The sequence below is a fragment of the Penicillium samsonianum genome (assembly GCF_028829775.1).
Source record: "Penicillium samsonianum strain IBT 33392 chromosome Unknown utg000007l_segment0_segment0, whole genome shotgun sequence".
Taxonomy (NCBI): domain Eukaryota; kingdom Fungi; phylum Ascomycota; class Eurotiomycetes; order Eurotiales; family Aspergillaceae; genus Penicillium; species Penicillium samsonianum.
Genome location: NW_026643265.1, coordinates 3,370,196 through 3,391,678, shown reverse-complemented (window position 1 = coordinate 3,391,678; position 21,483 = coordinate 3,370,196). Strand labels below are relative to the sequence as shown.

Here is a 21,483-nt window from a genome sequence, read left to right as displayed (position 1 = left end):
AGTAATAAGTAATAGGGTACATACATAGTACTATGTACATATGTAGTAATAATAATAATACTCCAAATACACATTATTTCAAATAATACAGAGCCCTTCTTCTCGCCCACTTCTCTTTTCCGCGCTTGGCTCGCTGGAAGATCGTACAAATCCCATCTGTATGGATGTGCCCCTCGATTTGCTTTTTTTTTAAAAAACGGACAAGCCCCTTTCAAAAATTTCTTGTATGTGGGACGCTTTTTTTTGGCGCGCTTGCCTGCATACGATCTTCTCTAGCCACTCACATTGCACCTAATTAGATCGACTAAGCAGACTACTACCTACCTAGGTATATACTTTACCTTGAATATGTATGAGTGAGAGAGAGGAAAAAAAAAAACCACACAGGTCATGGACCGATTCACTCAATTCCCCGCCGTCAATGACGATGGTGATGATGTTCACATCGTACCCTGGCAGGTGGATGCCCAACTCCCATCGGAGATATTTGCTTTGTCATGGGCAGTCTTGCTACGCGCATTCACAACAGATGAGAACCCGGTCTTTCTATTAAATGGTGTGCCAGTCAAGGCAGATCTATCCGCCCAAACGGTTCAGCCAGCAGATCTGACTGCCGTATCAGATTTCTCAGTCAAACACACAGCCATAGTGTTGGGAGACCCTCTGTTCAGTGATGATGGACATCCCCCGGTGTTGCGGTGGACCCTGGACCCCGCGACTCAGTTGGGAGCCTTGCGTGCGACCGGAGGCATGAACGCTGCTTTCCTATACCAGTTGGGCAACCAGCTGAAGCAGATCGTGCAAGAGCAGGCTGCTCAGAAGGGTATGCAGGTGACAATGTCTGCCACTGAGGTTCCTGATCTAGCCATTTCAAATGCCTCGCCTTCAACATTGCCAGGGCCTCAACTTCTACACGAGCTTGCGCTGCGCGAGCTCAACAATTCAAACCATGCCATTGAATTCCTTACCGCGGATGGAAATGTTTGTTGCTTGTCGTACCATGACTTGGACCGGCTTTCCTCGGAGCTGGCGAGTAAAATAGCTCGTGCTTCGACGACCCCACAGGGCCTACAGAGGGTTGTGCCAGTACTTCTGCCCCAGTCTGTGGAATTGTACATTGCATGGCTGGCCATTCTCAAGGCTGGCGCAGCTTTCTGCCCCTTGAACACGGATGCACCAACTGATCGCATCGAGTTTATCCTGCAAGATGTGGCTGCATCTGTGGTGGTCACAAATGATGCTCTTGTAACAAGGTTACCGCTCAAAAAGCATATTTCTATTCTCACCGTGGGCGATCTTCAAACCAACGCCGATATCACAGAACCATGCTCAGAAAACAGCACTTGCACTGATCTGGCATATGTCATGTACACATCTGGCTCTACGGGCCGCCCCAAAGGCGTCGGGGTGTCCCATCTTGCTGCCACCCAGTCACTTCTTGCTCATGATGATTTGATACCCCCTTTCAAGCGCTTTTTACAATTTGCATCTCCCACCTTTGATGTTTCCGTGTTTGAGGTATTTTTCCCGATGATGCGGGGGTCAACCCTCATCGGCTCCGAGAGAGAAAATATGCTTCTTGATATTTCCCATGTAATGACTAGGATGAGAGTCGATGCCGCTGAGTTGACCCCAACGGTGGCAGGAGAGTTGCTGCGCACGCGAGCTGCAGCTCCATCTCTCCGGGTGCTCCTCACAATTGGTGAGATGCTCACCAGACATGTGGTAGACGAGTTTGGCCAATCTGAGGGCAGAGATGGCATTCTCCACGGAATGTACGGGCCTACCGAAGCAGCAATCCATTGTACCGCTGCCACCCATTTCCAGGCCAAGGATCGTGTCAATATGATTGGAAAGCCCTTTAAAACCGTTTCCGCATACATTATGTCACTCCCCTCCGACAACGAGCCATCCTCCAAGGAGCTTCATCCCCTTTCACTAGGCCAAATTGGAGAGCTTGTGGTGGGTGGTCCTCAATTGGCAGACGGGTATATTAACCGACCCGAAGAAAATGCCAAGGCTTTTATAGACAGTCCGGTGTATGGCCGACTCTATCGCACAGGAGACAAAGCTCGCATACTCCCAACCGGAGAGATCGAGTGTTTTGGCCGAATTTCCAGCGGCCAGGTGAAGCTGCGAGGCCAGCGGATAGAGCTTGGCGAGATCGAGCATGTTATCACCAGAGCCTCCGGTGTCCGCAGTGCTGTAACCATAGTCATCGACGGGAACTTGGTTGCATTTGTTCTGGTTACCGACAAAGGAACGACGGACAATAGTCTCCGAGACGTCTGTCGTCAGCTGTTGCCTCGGTTCATGATTCCTGGAGAATTCGTGCTCGTCGATCAATTCCCGCAGCTTCCCTCGGGCAAGATCGATCGTAAAACACTAGAAGCGGATTTCATTCGCCGCCGAAGCACCACTCAGGCTTTTGATGACCAACTCTGCCGAGACGAAAAAGAAGAGTTTATCGTTTCAAGTGTGGCTGATGTGCTGGGCCGACGACTCTCGCCAATAGAGAGCTTGGCAGCAGCAGGCCTTGATTCGCTAGCAGCAATCCGTCTCGCATCCCATCTTTTGGATGCAGGAATTCGCCTAGGTGTGGCTACCCTGCTGGAGGCCGACTCAGTGGATGGGATCTGGCAGCTTGCCACCAGCCTTGAAGCCGCGAACCCGACTGATGATACGCAAGCAGCCCTGCGAACTATTCTCGAGCTTGTTTCAGATGCAGGTGCAGCAAGGGTCGACTCGCTGGGTTTGAGCGAGCACGTTTCCGACATCGTACCGTGTAGCCATATCCAACAGGCTATGATCTTGGAGACTGTTCGAGACAACAAGGCATACTGCAACTGGATCGAGCTTGAATTCGAGCCCTCAGTCAGTTTAACTTCGCTGAGAAATGCATTTGGTCAACTGGTGGACCACAATGAGATCCTGCGGTCTGGATTTGTGGAAATCGGCCTCAAAGACCACTCATATAGTCGCTTCACCTGGGATAACCTTGACGAGCATATTTCCTTGCAACAGGAGCTTAACTACGATTTGGGCTTGAGTGTGGATCACGATGTCTTGAACCCCTTCCGAGTCCAGATTAAGCAAGGGAAGGATCATCTTCGTGTGCTGGTGCATATCCATCATGCACTCTACGATGGATGGTCTTGGCAACTCATGTTGAAAGATCTCAGAAGTATCTTGTCCGGAGAGGAGATCACTTCTAAACCCCCATATAATGTCGTCGCAAACTTCTTCATTGAGCATAAACTGGACAAATCGGCAACAGAGTCCTCAGCCTACTGGCGTGATCAACTACAGGGTCTTTGTCCTGCAACTTTCCCTACTTTCCATGGAAATGCAGATATCGTACATGCTACCGAAAAGGCTACTCGCGTGCTGGACATATCCGTTTCAAAACTCAACGAAGTTTCCCAGCGCCTTCGCGTGAGCCGGCAAACCATTTTCCAAGCCGCGTTTTGCTATATTCTCTCTTCCTATCTTGGAACCGGCGATTGTACATTTGGAACTGTCTTTTCAGGCCGGACTCTGCCATTAAAGGGCATCGAGAGTGTTCTCGGCCCTTGTATCAGAACTTTACCTACGCGAATGAACCTCGAGAAAATGCAAGACGTGACCGATCTCCTCTTGGCCATCCATAACATGAACCGCAAGTCGCTCGAGCATGGCAGTCTTCCTCTTCATGATATCAAGAAGGCTTCTGGTATCGACTTGGATCGCAGTCTATTTGACACGGCGCTCGTGTGGCAGGAAAGCATTTGGTCAGATTATGACCAGGGCTCGGTGTTCCGGGAAGTTGGAACGGGGGAGTTTTTAGAATTTGCGCTTTTGCTGGAGTTCGAGCCGCGAGAAGAAAACGTCTTTGCCCGGGCGACTTATCAAAAGTCGGTGCTACCATTCGAGCAAGCTATGATACTCCTTGAGCAGATCGATTCCGTGGCTTCGATCTTGATTGACAAGATTAAGCTTCCAATCCCGGAGATTCGATCGTATCTTCCCTCGTCAACGTTGTCTATTCAACATGCAGCATCGCTCGAGCAAGTCGATCTGCCAAGCTTGTCATCAAGCGTCGAGATTATTGCCTCTACAGACCCGGACCGGGTAGCGGTTGAGTTGATGCTCTGGAAGCCAGAAACTCCTGCTCCATTGATCGAAAGTATGACCTACGGTCAACTAAACTCCCGAGCTAATGGCTTTGCACACGTTTTGCTCCACATGGGAGTGAAGAAAACCGATCTAATAGCCATTCATCTGACAACGTCTCTTGACTTTTACGTTGCTGTGCTTGGAGTTGCCAAGGCCGGTGCTGGTCTCCTCCTACTTCCCCAGGCATCTTCGCAGATAATTCATTCTATTCTATCCACGGTGAAATCCAAGTTCTGCATCGTCGACCACTTGACGGAAAAGAATCATCGCTTGGATTTTTTGAAGTCCATTCAGCTGGTTCACCTCTCTTATTCGCTGGATGTTTATCATGAGTTCAATATCCCCTATACCAATGAAGGGTCTGATGTTGCTTATGCTGAATTGATGCTAATTGAAAATGACTTGACGGAAAACATCGTCATCTCACGCCAAAACCTGCAGAGCAATATCAATGCTCTTTCAGACTTGTATCCAACGCCAACCGGGTCGAAAATGCTATCATCTCCTCAAGGATCAGGTGGTAAGCTTTGCATGAAATCTTAATTTCTAGATTATCTTTCTAACAAAAACACAGCATCAATTTGCCAGACATTCTTCGCTTGGCACGCTGGCATGACATTGTGCTCAGCTACAGACTTAATCATGATGACTCGCCTCGAGCAAGCCTGTCAAGATATGAACATAACGCACCTTCACTTGCCTCCCATGCTGGCCTCCCGTATTGATCCACAAGCCGTCCCCAGTGTGCAATATCTCCTCTCTTCGGGCGAAGAAATGACCCCCAAGCTCCATCGCAATTGGGCCGGCAAAGGTCTTCATCAAGCATACAGCAATTATGCACTTGCTCACGCATGTACCCTATGTCCCAATATGCAAGCATCGACCTATGTTCGAAACATTGGTAGACCCCTGAAGAACACATCTGCGATGATTGTGGAAGATGGAGATTCACTCGGTCTTCTTCCACGCGGCGCTATTGGAGAGTTATGCTTTGGCGGAGATCAAATTGGGCGCTGTCTACCTGACTACGAGCCGTCAGTGACTGGACGATTCGCTGACCATCTTGACCTCGGTCGGATTTATAGAACGGGTGACTTTGGGAGGCTGCTTCCTGATGGCACACTCATTCTTTCCCGAAGTTCTGGCCTTGCACAGTCGTATGCTCCGTCTATTGATCTTGATGGAGTTGATCGTGCTCTTATGTCTTTGAAAATGACTCAAGAATCAGTGAGCATGATTTTGGATGAGCCAACACTGCGTCAGCAGCGATTGGCAGTATTTTGGGTTCCTTCAACGAAATGCTCAGATTCTGTTCAAATTGAGGAAGCTACAAATGATCTTTTCAAGGAGCTCACTAAGAAACTTCCTTCTTCTAGCCTTCCATCGCTTCTTGTTCTCGTGGACGCGATAAGTCTCACTATGTCCTATAAGACTGATCACTTTATGTTGAGGCAACGGCTGGAACAACTGACTACAAAGGAGCTTGCGATGTTTTCACCAAAGCTCAATGATACTGGTGACTGTTTCACCGAGCTTGAGAAGACCATCTCTGCCGCGCTATCGGCAGTTACTGGTACCGACCAAAGCAGCATTCGTAAGCACACGTCTTTCTACAGACTAGGTCTGGACTCTCTTTCTGCCATTTCCTTCTCGCGCAAGCTGCAGGAGTCTGGGTGTGGAAGGCTTTCTGTGTCCACAATTCTGCATTATAGCTCCATTGCCCAACTTGCAGCGGTGATTCTTGCTACGACCGACGAGCATCAGCCCGAACAGGCTGTGGCGCCCACGCCACCAATGGTGTTCGATGAAAATTTCACTCATCAAGTAGAAGATGAGTTCAAAGCTGCAGCCATGACTGTTCAGAACATTTACCCTTGCACTCCACTCCAGGAGGCTATGCTTGCAGCTGAGTCTGGTGGTCATACAGCTTATTTTAACCACCTCCTGCTTCTTGTGCACACCGATGCCGAGGACATGAGAGCAGCATGGGCTAAGATGATGCAAAGACAAGGCATTCTTAGAACTTGTTTCACGCAAACTAACGATAAGGGGTTCGCATATGCTCAAGTTGTACTGGATACATCGATCTTACCGTGGTCCCATATTAAAACACCCTCTTCTGAGATTGAGAATGTCATCAAGGAGAGCAAGTCCAAATTTGAGGGTCTTTCTCCTGTCAATGGCCAGTTGCCCTACTCGCTGACTTTGATAACCGATTCCACTGCGCACAAGACACATCTTCTACTGTCCATTCACCATGCATTGTATGACGGAGAAGGTATCGCCCGGTTATTGCACGAGCTCCAGCTGTTGCTTTCAAGTAAAGAATTGCCAGAAAATGCTCCATTCCACAACTTCATCAATTACATGACCTCTGTTGATTATGGTTCGTCGGACGAATACTGGGACCAGTACTTGTCCGGTGTTTCACCGACTCTCCTTCCTACACCCGAGCCCGCGGCCAATGCAGATGTGTCGACATCACAGCAGATCCATACATCCCTAAATGGCTCTTTCATATCGTTCAAACAACAATGCAAAGACCTCTCCGTAACCCCTTTGAACATCTTCCACGCTGCATGGTTCAGGCTCCTCTCTCTATACACCGATTCCTCCGACGTCTGTTTCGGTAATGTCTTCAGTTGCCGAACCGTTCCCTTGGATGACGCAGATCGGATAGTTGGGCCTTGCTTCAACACACTCCCAATTCGAATCAAGTCCTCCTCGACTGCAACAAATTTTGACATCATGAAATTGTCCCAAAAGAGCAATAACAACATTTTGCCTCACCAACTCAGCCCCCTGCGGCGGATTCAACGGCGTGTTCTTGGCGATGGCTCTCGCCTCTTCGACACGCTGGTCATTTTCCAGAACAGAAATATAGACCTTGATCCCAATGTCTGGGAACTTCTTCAGGACGAAGGAAACATGGGATTCCCTTTGATCTGTGAGATCGTCCCCGACGAGTCTGCCGACAACATCCAGATCTGCCTTCACTTCCAAGTATCGTATATCTCGCAAGCCGTGGCTGAGAACATCGCGCGGGACTTTGTGGCCCTTGTTGGACACATCACTCAATACCCATCTGCTCAGGCATCCGACAAGCGGCTATTGGGGGCAGACATTGGTCGAGTCTTTGAACAGAAGGTGTCTCAAACGCCAAACTCTGTTCAGTTCCTAACCAAATCTCGCCCAAAGCGCCCGTGGTCCTATCAAGAGGAGATTGTGCGCGACCTCATTTGCAAATTTTCTGATGTCGACTCGGATAATGTGTTCCAGGACACGACGATATTCCAACTTGGCCTGGATAGTATCAATGCTGTTCAGGTATCGGCGAAGTTGCGTGGATTAGGGTATAAGATCTCATCTGGTGATATTCTCGAGGTATGTCATATTCCTGGAGCTTGATTATTGATCATGAATTCTGTTCTTTGCTTACTGACTTGAATCAGGCCGCTTCTATTGATCAAATTGCTTCTCTTCTTACCTCCAACGCGAAGGTTGTTGAAGAAGTCGAGTTCGACTTTGGACTTTTCCAAAGCCATCATCTGCAATCTGTTTGCGAACAACTTGAGATTTCTTCGCAAATAGTGCAATCTTTGCGCCCTTGTACGCCAGTTCAAAATGGAATGCTGGCGATGTTTGCACATTCCCATGGTGAAGTCTACTTCAATCGAATGGCCTTGAGGTTTTCCGCACCTTTGGATAAGAAGATTTTGAAAGAAGCATGGTCTAAGGTCACGGCACAGCATGAGATGCTTCGAACAGGCTTTGTTCAATTGCGCGATCAGCAAAATCCTTTTGCTATGATAACTTACCATGAAATCAACAAATTACCATGGCGCGAGACCTCGATTTCCATGGCAGACACTCCCGGTGTTCAAGAAAAGCACGCTTTGGAAATTCTCCACCAGCCTCCATGGAGCATTGAAGTCGAGGCAGGTGACAACACCAGTATCATGCATTTCTGTGCATTGCACGCTATTTACGATGCTCAATCTCTGGCTACCATATTTACAGACGTCAGAGCAGCATATGAAGGCAAGGCTCTGGCTACGCCGGTGCCAGTCACCAAGACTCTCGGGCCTATCCTTCTTGAAAGCAAGAGCCAAAGCGAATCCGCACAATCCTTTTGGAAAGAACTAGCCCCAGAAGTGCAACCATCCAAATTCCCCGACTTGCATCCCATCCGCATAAACGAGCGAACATTACTCACCACCTCCATCCGTTGCGCACAGTCTCACAAGGCTCTTGAAGATGCCTGTCGAGATATCGGTGTGACACTACAGGCAGCGGGGCAAGCCGCATGGGCTCGCTTGCTTTCTGCATACACGGGCGAGTCCAATGTCACTTTTGGAACCGTGCTTTCTGGTAGAAACTTATCCGCCGCCGCTCAACACGCGGTATTCCCGTGTTTGGTCACAGTGCCGACGCCTCTGCGTATTGAGGGTTCCAACCGACAGATTTTGGACCGTACGTTGAAGCGAAACGCTTTATTAGTGAAGAATCAGTTCGCACCTCTGTCGCATATCCAGCGTTGGCTAGGTAGCGATGAGCCACTCTTCGACACGCTGTTTGTCTATCAGAAACTTACTTCGGATGCTGTTGGTACTGATGGGTGGGATATTATTGACGAGGAGACGCATATTGATGTAAGTAAAATAAGCAGACGTGATACTCCACAGTTCCGCAGGATTTAGACTGACATTTTACAGTATCCTGTCTCTATCGAGTTGATTCCGCACTCGACAGATCTTCAGATTTCGCTGAGCTACCGGGGTGATCTTGTCCCCACGGAGCAAGCAACGATTCTCTTGGGTCAGTATGACAGATTCTTGCAGGATACTGTCTTCCGTCCAGATGCCAACTCCACCGATCATGAGTCTGTGGGTAGTAGTCTGCTATCTATTACCCCTGCCAAAGAAGCACCAATTCCTACCACGGTGTCTTTCTTGCATCAATTCGTCGAAGCGAACGCGCTCAAGATCCCTGAGAAGATTGCGTTCGAATTTGCTTCTGTTGATACTGGGGACAGCCTCCAGAAGAAGACTTGGACTTACCGTGAGTTCAATGAATGTGGCAATCAAATTGCGCACTTCCTACAGGCAAAAGGAGCTGTTCCTGGTGGAATTGTGGGAATATGCTTTGACAAGTGCCCTGAAGCCTCCATGGCGATTCTGGGTATCATGAAAGCTGGATGTGCATATTTGGCAATTGACCCTGGTGCTCCTATCGCTCGTAAGCAGTTCATGTTAGAGGACTCCGGTACCAATATCCTGCTTTGCAATCAATCGAAGATGGCCAAACTGGAGGTTCTTCCGGCTATTGACGTCCAGGCACTAGATGAGCCTGGGCTGCTTTATGGGGTCTCAACAGGGGATGTCTCACTTTCCCGTTCGATTCAGCCAGATGATACTTGTTATTGTCTTTACACCTCCGGTACAACTGGAACACCGAAGGGCTGCGAGATCACGCACGATAATGCCGTGCAAGCAATGCTAGCATTTCAACGATTGTTCGCAGGACACTGGGATGAAGAGTCTCGGTGGTTGCAATTTGCCTCCTTCCATTTTGACGTCAGCGTTTTGGAACAGTACTGGAGCTGGAGTGTTGGAATTTGCGTCACTTCCTGTCCGCGAGATCTGTTGTTTGAGGATCTGACTGGAACTATACAGAAGCTTCAAATCACGCATATTGACCTGACGCCCAGTTTGGCAAGACTAGTCCATCCCGATGAAGTCCCATCCCTTTGTCGGGGAGTCTTCATCACCGGCGGAGAGGCGTTGAAACAAGAAATCCTCGATGCCTGGGGCAAGTATGGTGTAATCTACAATGGATACGGTCCTACTGAAGTTACTATCGGATGCACCATGCTCCCACGGATGTCTGCCAACGACAAAGCCTCAAACATCGGGCCGCAGTTCGATAATGTGGGGTCGTATGTCTTCATACCCGGTACGACGACACCAGTCCTACGCGGCAGCATAGGCGAACTCTGTGTCTCGGGTCCTCTCGTTGGAAAGGGCTATCTGAACCGAGCAGAGCTCACCAAAGAACGATTCCAAAAGCTCCCGGAATTCGGCGATCGCATCTATCGCACAGGTGATCTTGTGAGGATTTTGCACGATGGAAGCTTCCAGTTCCTTGGTCGTATCGATGACCAGGTCAAGCTCCGTGGACAGCGACTTGAGATTGGGGAAATTAACGAGGTCATCAAACAAGCCACCCCTGAATTGAACGAAGTCGCTACCTTGGTCATCACGCACCCCAAACAATCGAAGGACCAACTTGTCTCCTTTTTCACGACTGTCAATGCAGATAAGAAATCTCGTGCTATCGACGTTCAGGTCCGATCTTCAGAAGACGATCGCGCCCTGCTGTTGAAGATCAAGGGCGCTTGTCGCACTCATCTTCCCGGGTATATGGTGCCTACACATATCATCCCAATGACCCGCTTCCCACTCTCTGCCAACAACAAGGCTGATATGAAAGTCTTGAAAAGTATCTATCAGGAGCTTTCTCTGGAGGATATTCAGAAATTGAGCTCAATGAGTGTCGGTCAGCCTACTGATAGTGTCCAGGAACAGAAGATCATATCTGTTCTGGCGAGGTTTATTGGTTCTTCTGAGAAGATCTCGTCATGGTCCAGTATCTACGAGCTTGGTCTGGATTCTATATCTGTTATTGCATTCTCGAGAAGTCTCCGGGAGGCTGGGTTTTCTCAGGCTCAGCCATCGATCATCATGAAGTGTAAGTCTGACATTCCAGGCGTTGGCTGAGAAGGTACTTGACTAACAATCCATAGACCCTACAATTTCCGGCATGGCTTCGGCTCTACAGGTGCCTATCTCATCTTCTGTGTCTGTGGAAACCCTCCAACGAAACGCCAAGCAAGGCATCGAGGCTTTCGCTCACAAGAACTCCCACGCTATCATCGAGCACATTGGAGCCATCGACGGTGACATTGAAAGGATTGCGCCCTGCACTCCGCTCCAGGAGGGTATCATATACCACTACCTGTCCAGTAGCACGCCATTGTACTGCTCGTCTTTCACTTTCGAGCTCGACCCTTCGGTCAACCTCGAGAATTTGCGCGCAGCTTGGGATCAGGCCCAGAGAGACGTTCAAATGCTGCGCGCCAGGTTTTTGCCATCTGCGGACGGCTATGCCCAAGCTGTCATGAAAAAAGATGCCCTTCCTTGGTTCCTTGCTACAGTCGGCACCACTGAGGAAATTGATGACTTGCGCAAACAGCGACATGACCACTGGACGGCCCAACTCGACGGTCTTTCATCTAACCTATGGGAAGTTGGAGTCATCTCTTCCCCCGAGACATCGGTAATGTGTCTAAATATCTTCCATGCTCTTTACGATGGAAACAGCCTAGTCCTGCTCCTCGAGTCGGTTGCCCGAAATTATCTCGGCCAGATCAACAGTTCGCAGTCAATCCCGGAGTTCCTCGATGTGTTGCACTTAGGTCCCCTTTGTAAAGACCCTGCTGCAGAGGCATTCTGGAAAGAGCATCTTGCCGGCTGCCGTGATCGAGCTTTCCCCGATAACGGTCAAATAGACAGCGCGCCAATTCTGCTCAAAGTTCAAATAAATGCGACAGATCAGGTTGACCATCTTCGCCGGTCTCTCAATGTTACAGAACAAGCTGTTCTCCATGCCTGCTGGCTTCTAACTCTCCAGCAGCAATACTCATTCGTGCCACCACTCGGTATCATTGCCTCGGGTAGGACAATCGATGTACCAGGCATTGGCGACGTTATTGGACCGCTGTTCAATACGATCCCCAGCAACGTCCAGCTGCATGGTTTGGAGTCTTGGTCTGATGTCGCTCGGCGCTGCCATGACTACCAAGTATCCATGATTCCCTTCCAGTACACTGCCCTGCGGGACATTGTGAAATGGCTTGGAAAGAATCCCGACGAGCGACTCTTCAACTCTTTGTTTGTCTTCCAGAGGGAAGATGATAACGATGAATCGTCCACAAAAGATCTTTGGCGAACACTCGACTCAGAGGCCCAGCATGAGTACCCTCTGGCTTTTGAGGTTGTGCGCAATAGTAAGCAATATCTGACAGCCACCATTGCCGCAAAGAGCCATGCGGTATCGTTGGAGGACACCCAGCAGATGTTATCTAAGTTCGAGCAAATACTTTCTGAGTTTTCACAAGACCCCAACAGAGAGTTGCCGAAGACAAACGGAGTGTCTCTCACACAAGTAGTGACGAATGGTGAAGTGAACGGTCACTACGAGCCTCTGAGAACACCGGAACAAACCAATTGTGAACATACCAATGGCTCTTTGTTTGAATGGACTTCCCAAGCTTGCACAATCCGCGACGTGATTGAAACCCTTGCGGGGGTGGAGCCCCAATCCATCAGCGAGAATACATCAATCTTTGAAGTTGGACTTGATAGCATCGATGCAATCAAAATCTCCTCGCGGTTGAGCAAAGCCGGCATCAAACTTCCCGTGAGCTCCATCATGCGCCATCGTACAGTGAAGGCCATGAGCGAGCAACTCTCAATGACAAATGGCCATATCAAAGATGGGACATTACCATTGCTCAATCAGCTAGAGAAATCGTTGGCCAAGTTTGTCGCGGCTGAAGGTCTTCTCCCCCCGGGCACGACTCGAATCCTACCAGCTACACCCATCCAAGAAGCTATGGTAGTAGAAATGTTTGCCTCTGGGTACAAGCATTATTACAACCACGAAATTCTCGAGCTTGAGCCAAATGTGGACATCGAAAAGATGGAGGGGGCATGGAGAGCTGTCGTTAAAGCCCACCCTATTCTCCGTACTTCATTTGTTGAAGTATGGGATCCGCAGATTCCTGTTTCATACGCTCAAATAGTTCACGACGAGGATCAAATTGACATCCAGACTGTCCATCTGCACGGAGTCTCCGTGGAATCCATTATAGAGACTCAGCGTTCAAGGGCCCACAATGAGCTGGCAAGCTGTCCCTTGCTCTCTATCACCATTGCGGTGGAAGGAGATAGGCGGTACCTTCTTTTGTCGATTGCGCATGCTCTCTACGATGGCTGGTCAATCAATCTGCTCCATGAAGATGTTGCCAAATCATATGCTGGTGCGGAGTGTTCCCGCCCGCCAGCTGATGACATTCTCGAGCAAATTATTGCTTCGTCTGGCGATGAAGCAATCAGGTTCTGGCGAACAACGCTATCCAACTTCACCCCGGTGTCATTCTCGCCCATGGAGCACGCTGACAATAGCTCGGTCGTCGTTCACCGAGCAGAACAATCGTTATCCGTTCCACTGCCAAAGGCAGAGGCGTTCTGCAAACGCCATGGCATTACTCTCCAGGCGCTTCTTGTCAGTTGTTGGTCTCTTGTCCTTGCCACGCATGTCAAGAAACTAGATGTGGCATTTGGGCTTGTCCTTTCCGGTCGGAACGTGGCTGACTCTGAGCATGTGATGTTCCCGACCATGAACACTGTCACCATGCGAGTTATCCTTCATGGGACGCGCGTAGAATTGGTGAAGTATGTGCAGGAGGCTCTCCTAGCCATGTCGGAGCATCAGCATTTCCCGCTTCGGCGCGCGAGACCAGATACGGGATCGCGGGCGTTGTTTGATACCCTTTTCATGTATCAGAAGAGACCGGTAGATAATGTCCAGACTGGGCCTGGACAGGTTTTGTATAAGTCTACTGGTGGAGCAGCTGAAGTTGAATACCCAGTTTGCGCTGAAGTTGAAGTTGTCGGAGAGGATCTGGTTGGGCGGGTTGCTTGTCGTGGAAATGTTGTTGGGGATCAAGATACTCTTGCGCTGCTGGGGCAGATGGGCGATATCCTTTCGTCTATCATTGATGGTCCATCTGAACAGACTGTCGAATTCACCAGTGAAGGAGTGAAGAATTGTGGAAGCGCAGCTTTCCAGGATGAATCTAGACAAGATATCGAGACTGATGCAGTTCCCCGGACACTCAATCAGGCGGAATGGTCGCCCATTGAGTCAAAGATCCGCAAAGTTCTTTGCATTGCATCCGGGGTACCTGAGAATTCCATTGACAAGAGCTCCACGATCTTTGAGCTTGGTCTGGATAGTATCAGCGCCATCAAGGTGGCTGCACTCCTGAAGAAACAGTCCGTCAAGCTCGCGGTCAGTGACATGCTTCGGGCTGGTACCATCAAAAACATGGCCAAAGCAGCCAACAGCAACCAGACGAAGTTCTCACTCACAAACATATCGAGCATTCTCCACGAATCACTCGATGGCATCGATGTGGCGGAACTGCTACAATCGCATGGTATTGATTCGCAACGCGTGCGAAATGTGCTCCCTGCAACTGCAGGGCAGATCTATTTCCTCTCAATGCACACCCTAAATCCCGAAGTGTTCTATCCTGAGTTCTACTATGTGACATCACGACAATTGAGCCCTGAAGTACTCGATCGGGCCTGGGCTCGGGTCATCGACCAAACCCCAATGCTTCGAACGGCATTTGTGTCCACTTCCGACTCTCCGCTATTGCCCTATATGCAGATCGGGTTTGAGGATGTGCAAATTCCTGTGATCTGGCATTCCAAGTTTGATCGGCATCTTGTTTCAAGAAGTCTCAAGCATGAATTTGGGGCAGTGCCAGTCGCACTGCATGCCTGTCAAACGAACAAGGGAACGGCGCTTATTCTGCAAATTCACCATGCACTGTACGACGCTGTTAGTCTACCCTATATCCTAGACAGACTTGTTAAACACTGCAGTCAAGAGGAGGTTGCCAAGCCACACCCCGACCTTGGTCTCTCACAGCTCGTGGCATTCCAGCATGTTCATTCGCCCGTAGATGTCCGGCGGCAATTCTGGCAAAAGTATCTAGGCCAAATGCCAACAGCGGCAAAACGAGGGGATGGCTTCGGCTCTGTGCAAAATCACTACCGGCCGGGCCTGGTTTCAAATATGACCAGTGTCGAAAAGGTTGCTAAGCGCCAGGGCCTTAGCATTCAGACCGTCTTTTTGGCAGTCTATGCTCGAGTGCATTTGCAGGAATTCGGTGCAGCTGAAACCATAGATGACGCAGGGTCTCACGGGCGGTTAAATGTTGGACTCTACCTCGCCAATCGATCTCATTCCATCGAGGGTCTAGCCGAATCTGTGATTCCCACCGTTAACATCGTTCCACTACGACTGGATGACAAACTTAGCGATTCCAATGAGACCCTCCTTGATGCCGCCCGCAGGATCCAAACTGAAATCAATGAGATCAGCCGACCAGAATACTCGGGTGTTTCTCTCCTGGAAATTGCCGAATGGACGGGCGTCCGAATCGACACTTGCGTCAATTTCCTGCGACTTCCTGAGCAGGAATTGAAAGCACCCAGCAACGGTGACCAGGCAAAGTTTTCTCTCACAGCAATTCAACGCGAGGAGTTTGAAGATCTTAGCGGGGCAGCCCCAGTTTCGGAAAAAGACCCAATTCAGATTAATGGCAATGGTGTAGCGCCACCGGGTGCAGCCGAGATGAGCCCGGGCCTCGATCATCCAAGCGCCTCAACGGCTACTCGAAACATTTTCCAGGTAAGTGGGCGAATGCACATCACTTCTGCATGTTAACGGTGATCGAGCCTTATGCGATTGCTTACTTTTCAACAGCCCACGATTGATGTGGAAGCCGCCATCCGCAATGGTCGGTTAGACTTTGGGCTCTTCGCACCGGAATCCCGTCTTGACCGAGATACAGCGGAGACTGTAATCGGCGCTATGCGACGGGAGATGTCTGCATTGGTGACAGGCTTCGAATCGATATAGAATGTCTAGTGGTGCTAGATGCTAGGGATGGAAGAGAGGGGGGGAAGAGTATCCCGGGGTGATTGTATGGAGTACGGAGTATAATAGATTAAGATCTTTTATTTATTTATATTATATTATATTATTTTTGGGTTATTTTGTCTGCTATTTCATACTATTTCTTGCTTTCTCTATGGCTCATCATACTTGCTTGTGCATATGAGTTGGATGTGTATAGTTTTCTTTTCCCAATCGAATTTATATTGAAAGCCATCTGATTTGACGAGTGACGGCGGGACCCACGGACGGGACGGGCCCGGGGATCTTTTATCTTTTGGAACTGCAGGGTTAGATATAACCTTGGAAGATATAAAGGGCATTGTAGGGCATTATGCTGTATGTGTACATATTGTATTGTATGTAGTATATAGGGTCTCTTATAAGGCCTCTTATAAGTTCTCTTATAGGGACTATGGACCGGGTTTTCTTTTTTTTCATATGCCCCTCGTTTGGCACCAATCAGACCCAGTAGCCCTTTTTTCTTCTCCCATTCCTCCGAGAATAGGACTGATGAATCAGATGTGGACTTAAGAGGCAGTGCGAGAGAGTGGGCTGATGGGTGGCACTTAAGCAAGGGGGGATTTCGCGTGGCCTATCGCCAGTTAGAATTAGTTTTTGTTTCTTTTTTTTTTTGAAAGTTCCTCTTTTTTTGGATTATAGGAGAGTAGAGATAATTAAAAATACTAATATACATATATACATTCCTTGATTTAAAAAATAAAGACAAAAAATAAAGAAATGGGGTATACAACATACAATAGGCCCATAGAGAATACCCCTCCCTTTGTTTATTGGAGTGGCGCTGTCAGTGCAGGGGCCGTGCGAAACGCGCAGTTCCAAGTTGTTACTCTGTACGGAGTACTCCGTACAGAATACATACAAATATTTTATTATGTATTATTTTTGAGTGTAGGCTGAATTCTTGAACTTGAATTTGAATGTATTATTATTTTTGAACAAGCTATAACCCCCGAAGATAATATTTTATTTTACTGTTTTGTTATATTTATTGTTTATTGCTTACCTAATATTTGTTGTCACAATCACGCGTCACCCTAATCCACATTGGGCATCCAACGATCAACAACGCGACTGCGCGTTAATCAGTTTGGACTTTATTTCTATAACCTGGACACCAACATCCTGAACACCTGGAACAACAGTTGAACACTTGATCAATCTTGTTAAAAACATTCTTAATATCCCCCAAGTGGTTTAAAACCAACTCTCGATTCGCCTTCCTCGGACACGGTCACATACCAATACCCAACCCCTCCTCGATCCCTTTCGCCCTCGTGGGCTGACCTCACCTTTTGTATTGGGGGACTTTAACCCCTTGCAACTTTTTTTCTTGGAACGAAAGATTCCGACCCTTCTACTTTTTACAAGAGTGTAATCCAAAGTGAAACATTCCACACCTATCGCGCATCTCCTTGATCTGGTTATCCCCGGGTATCAAAACGCATCAAGGTGAAACATCACATACAGACACGCGTTGGTGTTTGTTCCTAAGGGAAGCAGTTGAATTCCTTGGAATCCGCAATGGAAGTGGTGTGACTCAGTTCTGAACTTTGCCACTCGCACCTGCCTTTGGAACACATTCCATTCCCCGTGCCTTCCTTGGGATATCATATGAATATCTGTGATATCCTTGGCTTCCTCTCTTTCCCTTTCTGGACGCGTTGTTGATTTGAACGCGTCAGCCTTGGAACCTTGGGAGGCTCTCTAAACCTCTCGAATCTCGAATCTCGAATCTCGAATCTGAGGATATCTAGTTTTCCTCTTATATCCAGAGCCCAATTTAGTTGTGACGCGCTCTTCATTCTGGACTCGTTGCGCGGCACGTTGACACATTCCCGCAATCATGGTTGCAACCTTTTCGCCGCACCGGGACTCCGGTGGCACACTTCATCTGCCATCGCACTCGGGAATCCATCACGTTGACGCCAGTTCTGCTATCCGACAACTGAGGCGCTCACTTTCGCGCTCCCCCTCCAAGAGTTCAAACTTCTTCCTCAACCCGCGTACTCATTCCCCCTCCAAATCCGCCTACATCTCTTCTCCCTTGTCACCCTCACGGCGCGCCTCACAGAACAATTTTGTTCTCTTCCCATCTCATCAATCTCATCAGTCGCCTCTCGCTGTTCCTTACCCTCCCAGCGCCAAGATCAGTAGGCCGGCCATGCGTCGACGCACATCACCCCGCAGTCCGGCCAAACGCGTTCTGAGTGTTTCGACTGACAGCGGTAACGCGACTCCAACCCAACCCATCTCTTTACCCTCTGGTGAAGAAAATGATTTGACTCTCGATGACCTCGTCGCGTCTGGTCAAAGTACCACCCCAGACAGTCCTTGTTTTATTAACACTCCTTCTGCCCCTCTGGGTGACTCGACTTTTGCGCCGCGATCAACGTTGTCGCGCATTGAAAAACGACGTAGTGGGACCTTTGGTAGCTTTGCGACTGGCAGTCCCTTGAAGCGCAGCGACGGGATTATGAACTTGGACCAAGCATCGCGAGGTAGCCCTTCTGCAAAGCGACGCAGCGTGCACACTCCCAATTTCGCAGCCGAATTTAGCATTTTTGACAACGAAGTCGAAAACACGACCCCAGAGGGATCTCCAACGCGGAACGAAATTCCCTCTTTTCCCACAGCTGTCCAACCCCACAGTCCATTTGCGACAATTCCTAAGCGCTCGTCTTCTCTACGACGCTCGACCCTACAGCAGCGCGGCGACCGACCTCTCTTTGGGCGACCCAGGGCCATGGATGATTCAAGCGACGCATCACCACCCGAGACGCCATTGTCTGTTAGGCCGCGAATGTCGTTCGATAGCAGCCTATTCCAGCCAGGCAGCGAAAACATTTTCTCTCCCAGGCCGCCAGCCAGCCCTCTTTTCTCCAACTCCCCCGCCAACCCTCCCGTCAATCCTACCGTCAACACTATTCAACCTGCTCGACCCACTGCTCATCCTCTCTCTCGTACTATCACTCAATCCTCTTCTGGGTCTAGTATTGAGGACTCGCCCACCCATGAGCCAGTCCACAAGCCCGAGGGCCGACGAACAATGTTCAACTTCTCCAAATCTCTCCCCGCGGGGGCTACTCGTCCTGCCCCCGTGAGACGGATTACCCGAGAAGATACAACAGACACGTTTGCTACCCCAGATAACTTCAGGCTAGTGAAGCCTCTTCCTGCGGCATTCATGTCCACTGGTCTTATCTCCAAGAAAAACCGCAATGCGGAGGAGAACCCCGGATTTAACAAGAGCATGCCTGATACACCATGCAAGCGGCCTGTCAACCTTTTCACCGCTGGGCCAAACCCCACGGACCGACTGTTCGACAAGTCCCGTCTGGTTCATCAACCAGAAGCTGCTTCCGCCTCTCCATTCAACCCACCTACTACCTCGCGTCCCAAGCCAAGTCCCTTCGCTCGGGGCATGGGAATCTTTGGTAGCAGTTTTAGTCGGCCCGAAGCCTCGCGGCGTGGAAGTTTCGCTAGCATTGATGGTGACGAACTGATTCTCGCCCAATCACCCTCTTCCCGACATGACAGCCAGCCTCTAAATGATGACTTCCCTCCCACACCGACCAAACAGCCCTTCCTCCCCTCTCGCACCTACCCTCCCGCCACTTCTCAAATCCCGTCTCTGGGACGACTATCCGAGACAGCGAGTCCGCTGCACGAGAAGTTTATGCAGGCGTCACCTCACACTCCCCGCGACCAGTACTTCCCTCCCGACCCGAGTGGCTTATCGATCTCCGTGCCAAGTGATCATCAGTATGTGCAGGAGCATGATCTTCCAGCCACTCCAACTGGACCGCGAGACTCTTGGTCATCATTCAGGCGGCCCAGTCTCCAAATTAGCGGCTACTATGTTCCAGATGTGGACCCCACTCTGACATCCCGCTTTGACAACGTGGAGCTTATTGGAACTGGCGAGTTCTCTCAGGTCTTCCGTGTCGCGCAGCCTCACGACGCGTCCTTCCCATCTGTCTTCTCTCTTCCATCAAGCGAACCAAGGTCCCCGACTTCCCTCCCCCATCAGGTGTGGGCTGTCAAGAAGAGCAAGCAGCCCTATCTGGGGTTAAAGGATCGTGAGCGCCGTATTCGCGAAGTTGAGGTTCTCAAGTCTTTGACCAACTGTGACCATGTTATTTCCTTCATGGACAGCTGGGAGAACAATGGCCATCTGTACATTCAAACTGAGTTCTGCGAAGAGGGTAGCCTGGATGGCTTCTTGGCCCAAGCCGGACTTAAGGCCCGACTTGATGACTTCCGTATCTGGAAGATTTTGCTCGAGATGTCTCTGGGACTGAAGCAGATCCATGACAAGGGATTCATCCATCTTGACCTGAAGCCTGCTAACATTCTGGTCACCTTTGAGGGTACTTTGAAGATCGGTGACTTTGGCATGGCAACACGATGGCCTGCAGAAAATGGTATTGAGGGCGAAGGTGACCGCGAATACATTGGACCGGAGATTCTTATGGGCCAATTCGACAAGCCCGCCGATATCTTCTCACTTGGTCTCATCATTTTTGAGATCGCCGGCAATGTGGAACTTCCCGACAATGGAGTATCTTGGCAGAAGCTCCGCAACGGCGATATGAGCGATGTGCCCAGCCTTACCTGGAGCTCGGAGACCAGCATCTTCCGCGATGCAACTGGAAACCCTATCTCGGAAGGGTCATCTTTCGAGGACCTTTGTACATCCGATCTGGGTGACAACCAATTCGGTAACGATTTCCTGACAAGTCGTCAGCTGAGCAATCCCAAACCACAACGACTCGCACGAAGCGGGGAGTTGATTGATCCACCCAGCTTCATGGTCGATGCCAACCACCCACAGGCATTGGACGGCATTGTTCGATGGATGATCTCCCCCGAACCTCAGAACCGTCCCACGGCCGACCAGATCCTGGAAACTTATGGAGTGCAATTTATTAACCAACGACGCCGCGCTGGCGCCACCGTCTTCGAGGGTAACTGGGGCCCCGCTGACGAGATCTTGGCCGAAGATGCCGAAATGATCGACGTGTAATTTAATATCCCTTTTACTATTGTGCATACGGAGGGTGTTCCATGCTTGTTTTTTTCCTTCTTTTTTTCTTTTGTCACCTCTTCCCGGCGTTCAACCTGGGAGCATTTCTCTTTTGTTTTTTTGTCCCATCTTCGATGCCATGTTTTCACGTCACGACATTATCCCCCCTCCACCCCATGCTTCAACGGTTGAGGCTGGGGTTTTCTGTTGCGGGCTGGGCTTTGGGGCGTTTTCGATCCATCCGGTTTGGATCTGGGCGTTACCCTGAGCAGTTTACGGATACCACGACTGGAGTTTGCGAAGGGTTCTTATGCCCTGTTTCACGGATCTTTTTTTTTTTCCCTTTGTACGATTCGATACTTAGCGTTACGAGATGCCAGAAATGTACCTTGCAGGGAGCTTGCTTCTGGAAATGGTCACGGCCACTCTGGGATTCTGCTGTATTCGTTCCAACATATCTC

At 49.6% G+C, this 21,483-nt stretch overlaps 2 protein-coding genes across 2 annotated transcripts; both read left to right on the top strand.

The window, feature by feature from the left end:
• Nucleotides 1-390: 390 nt before the first annotated feature.
• Nucleotides 391-15,936, top strand: N7471_012139 (uncharacterized protein; the record flags this gene model as incomplete). The annotated part of the gene is made up of 6 exons (XM_057284858.1): nt 391-4,675; nt 4,730-7,539; nt 7,608-8,807; nt 8,871-10,905; nt 10,961-15,705; nt 15,781-15,936. The coding sequence occupies 6 exons, from the start codon at nt 391-393 to the stop codon at nt 15,934-15,936; spliced, it is 15,231 nt and encodes a 5,076-aa protein (XP_057131124.1).
• A 1,903-nt stretch (nt 15,937-17,839) lies between these two features.
• N7471_012138 (tyrosine protein kinase SWE1) lies at nt 17,840-21,022 on the top strand (the record flags this gene model as incomplete). The annotated part of the gene is made up of 1 exon (XM_057284857.1): nt 17,840-21,022. The coding sequence occupies one exon, from the start codon at nt 17,840-17,842 to the stop codon at nt 21,020-21,022; it is 3,183 nt and encodes a 1,060-aa protein (XP_057131123.1).
• Nucleotides 21,023-21,483: the final 461 nt, after the last annotated feature.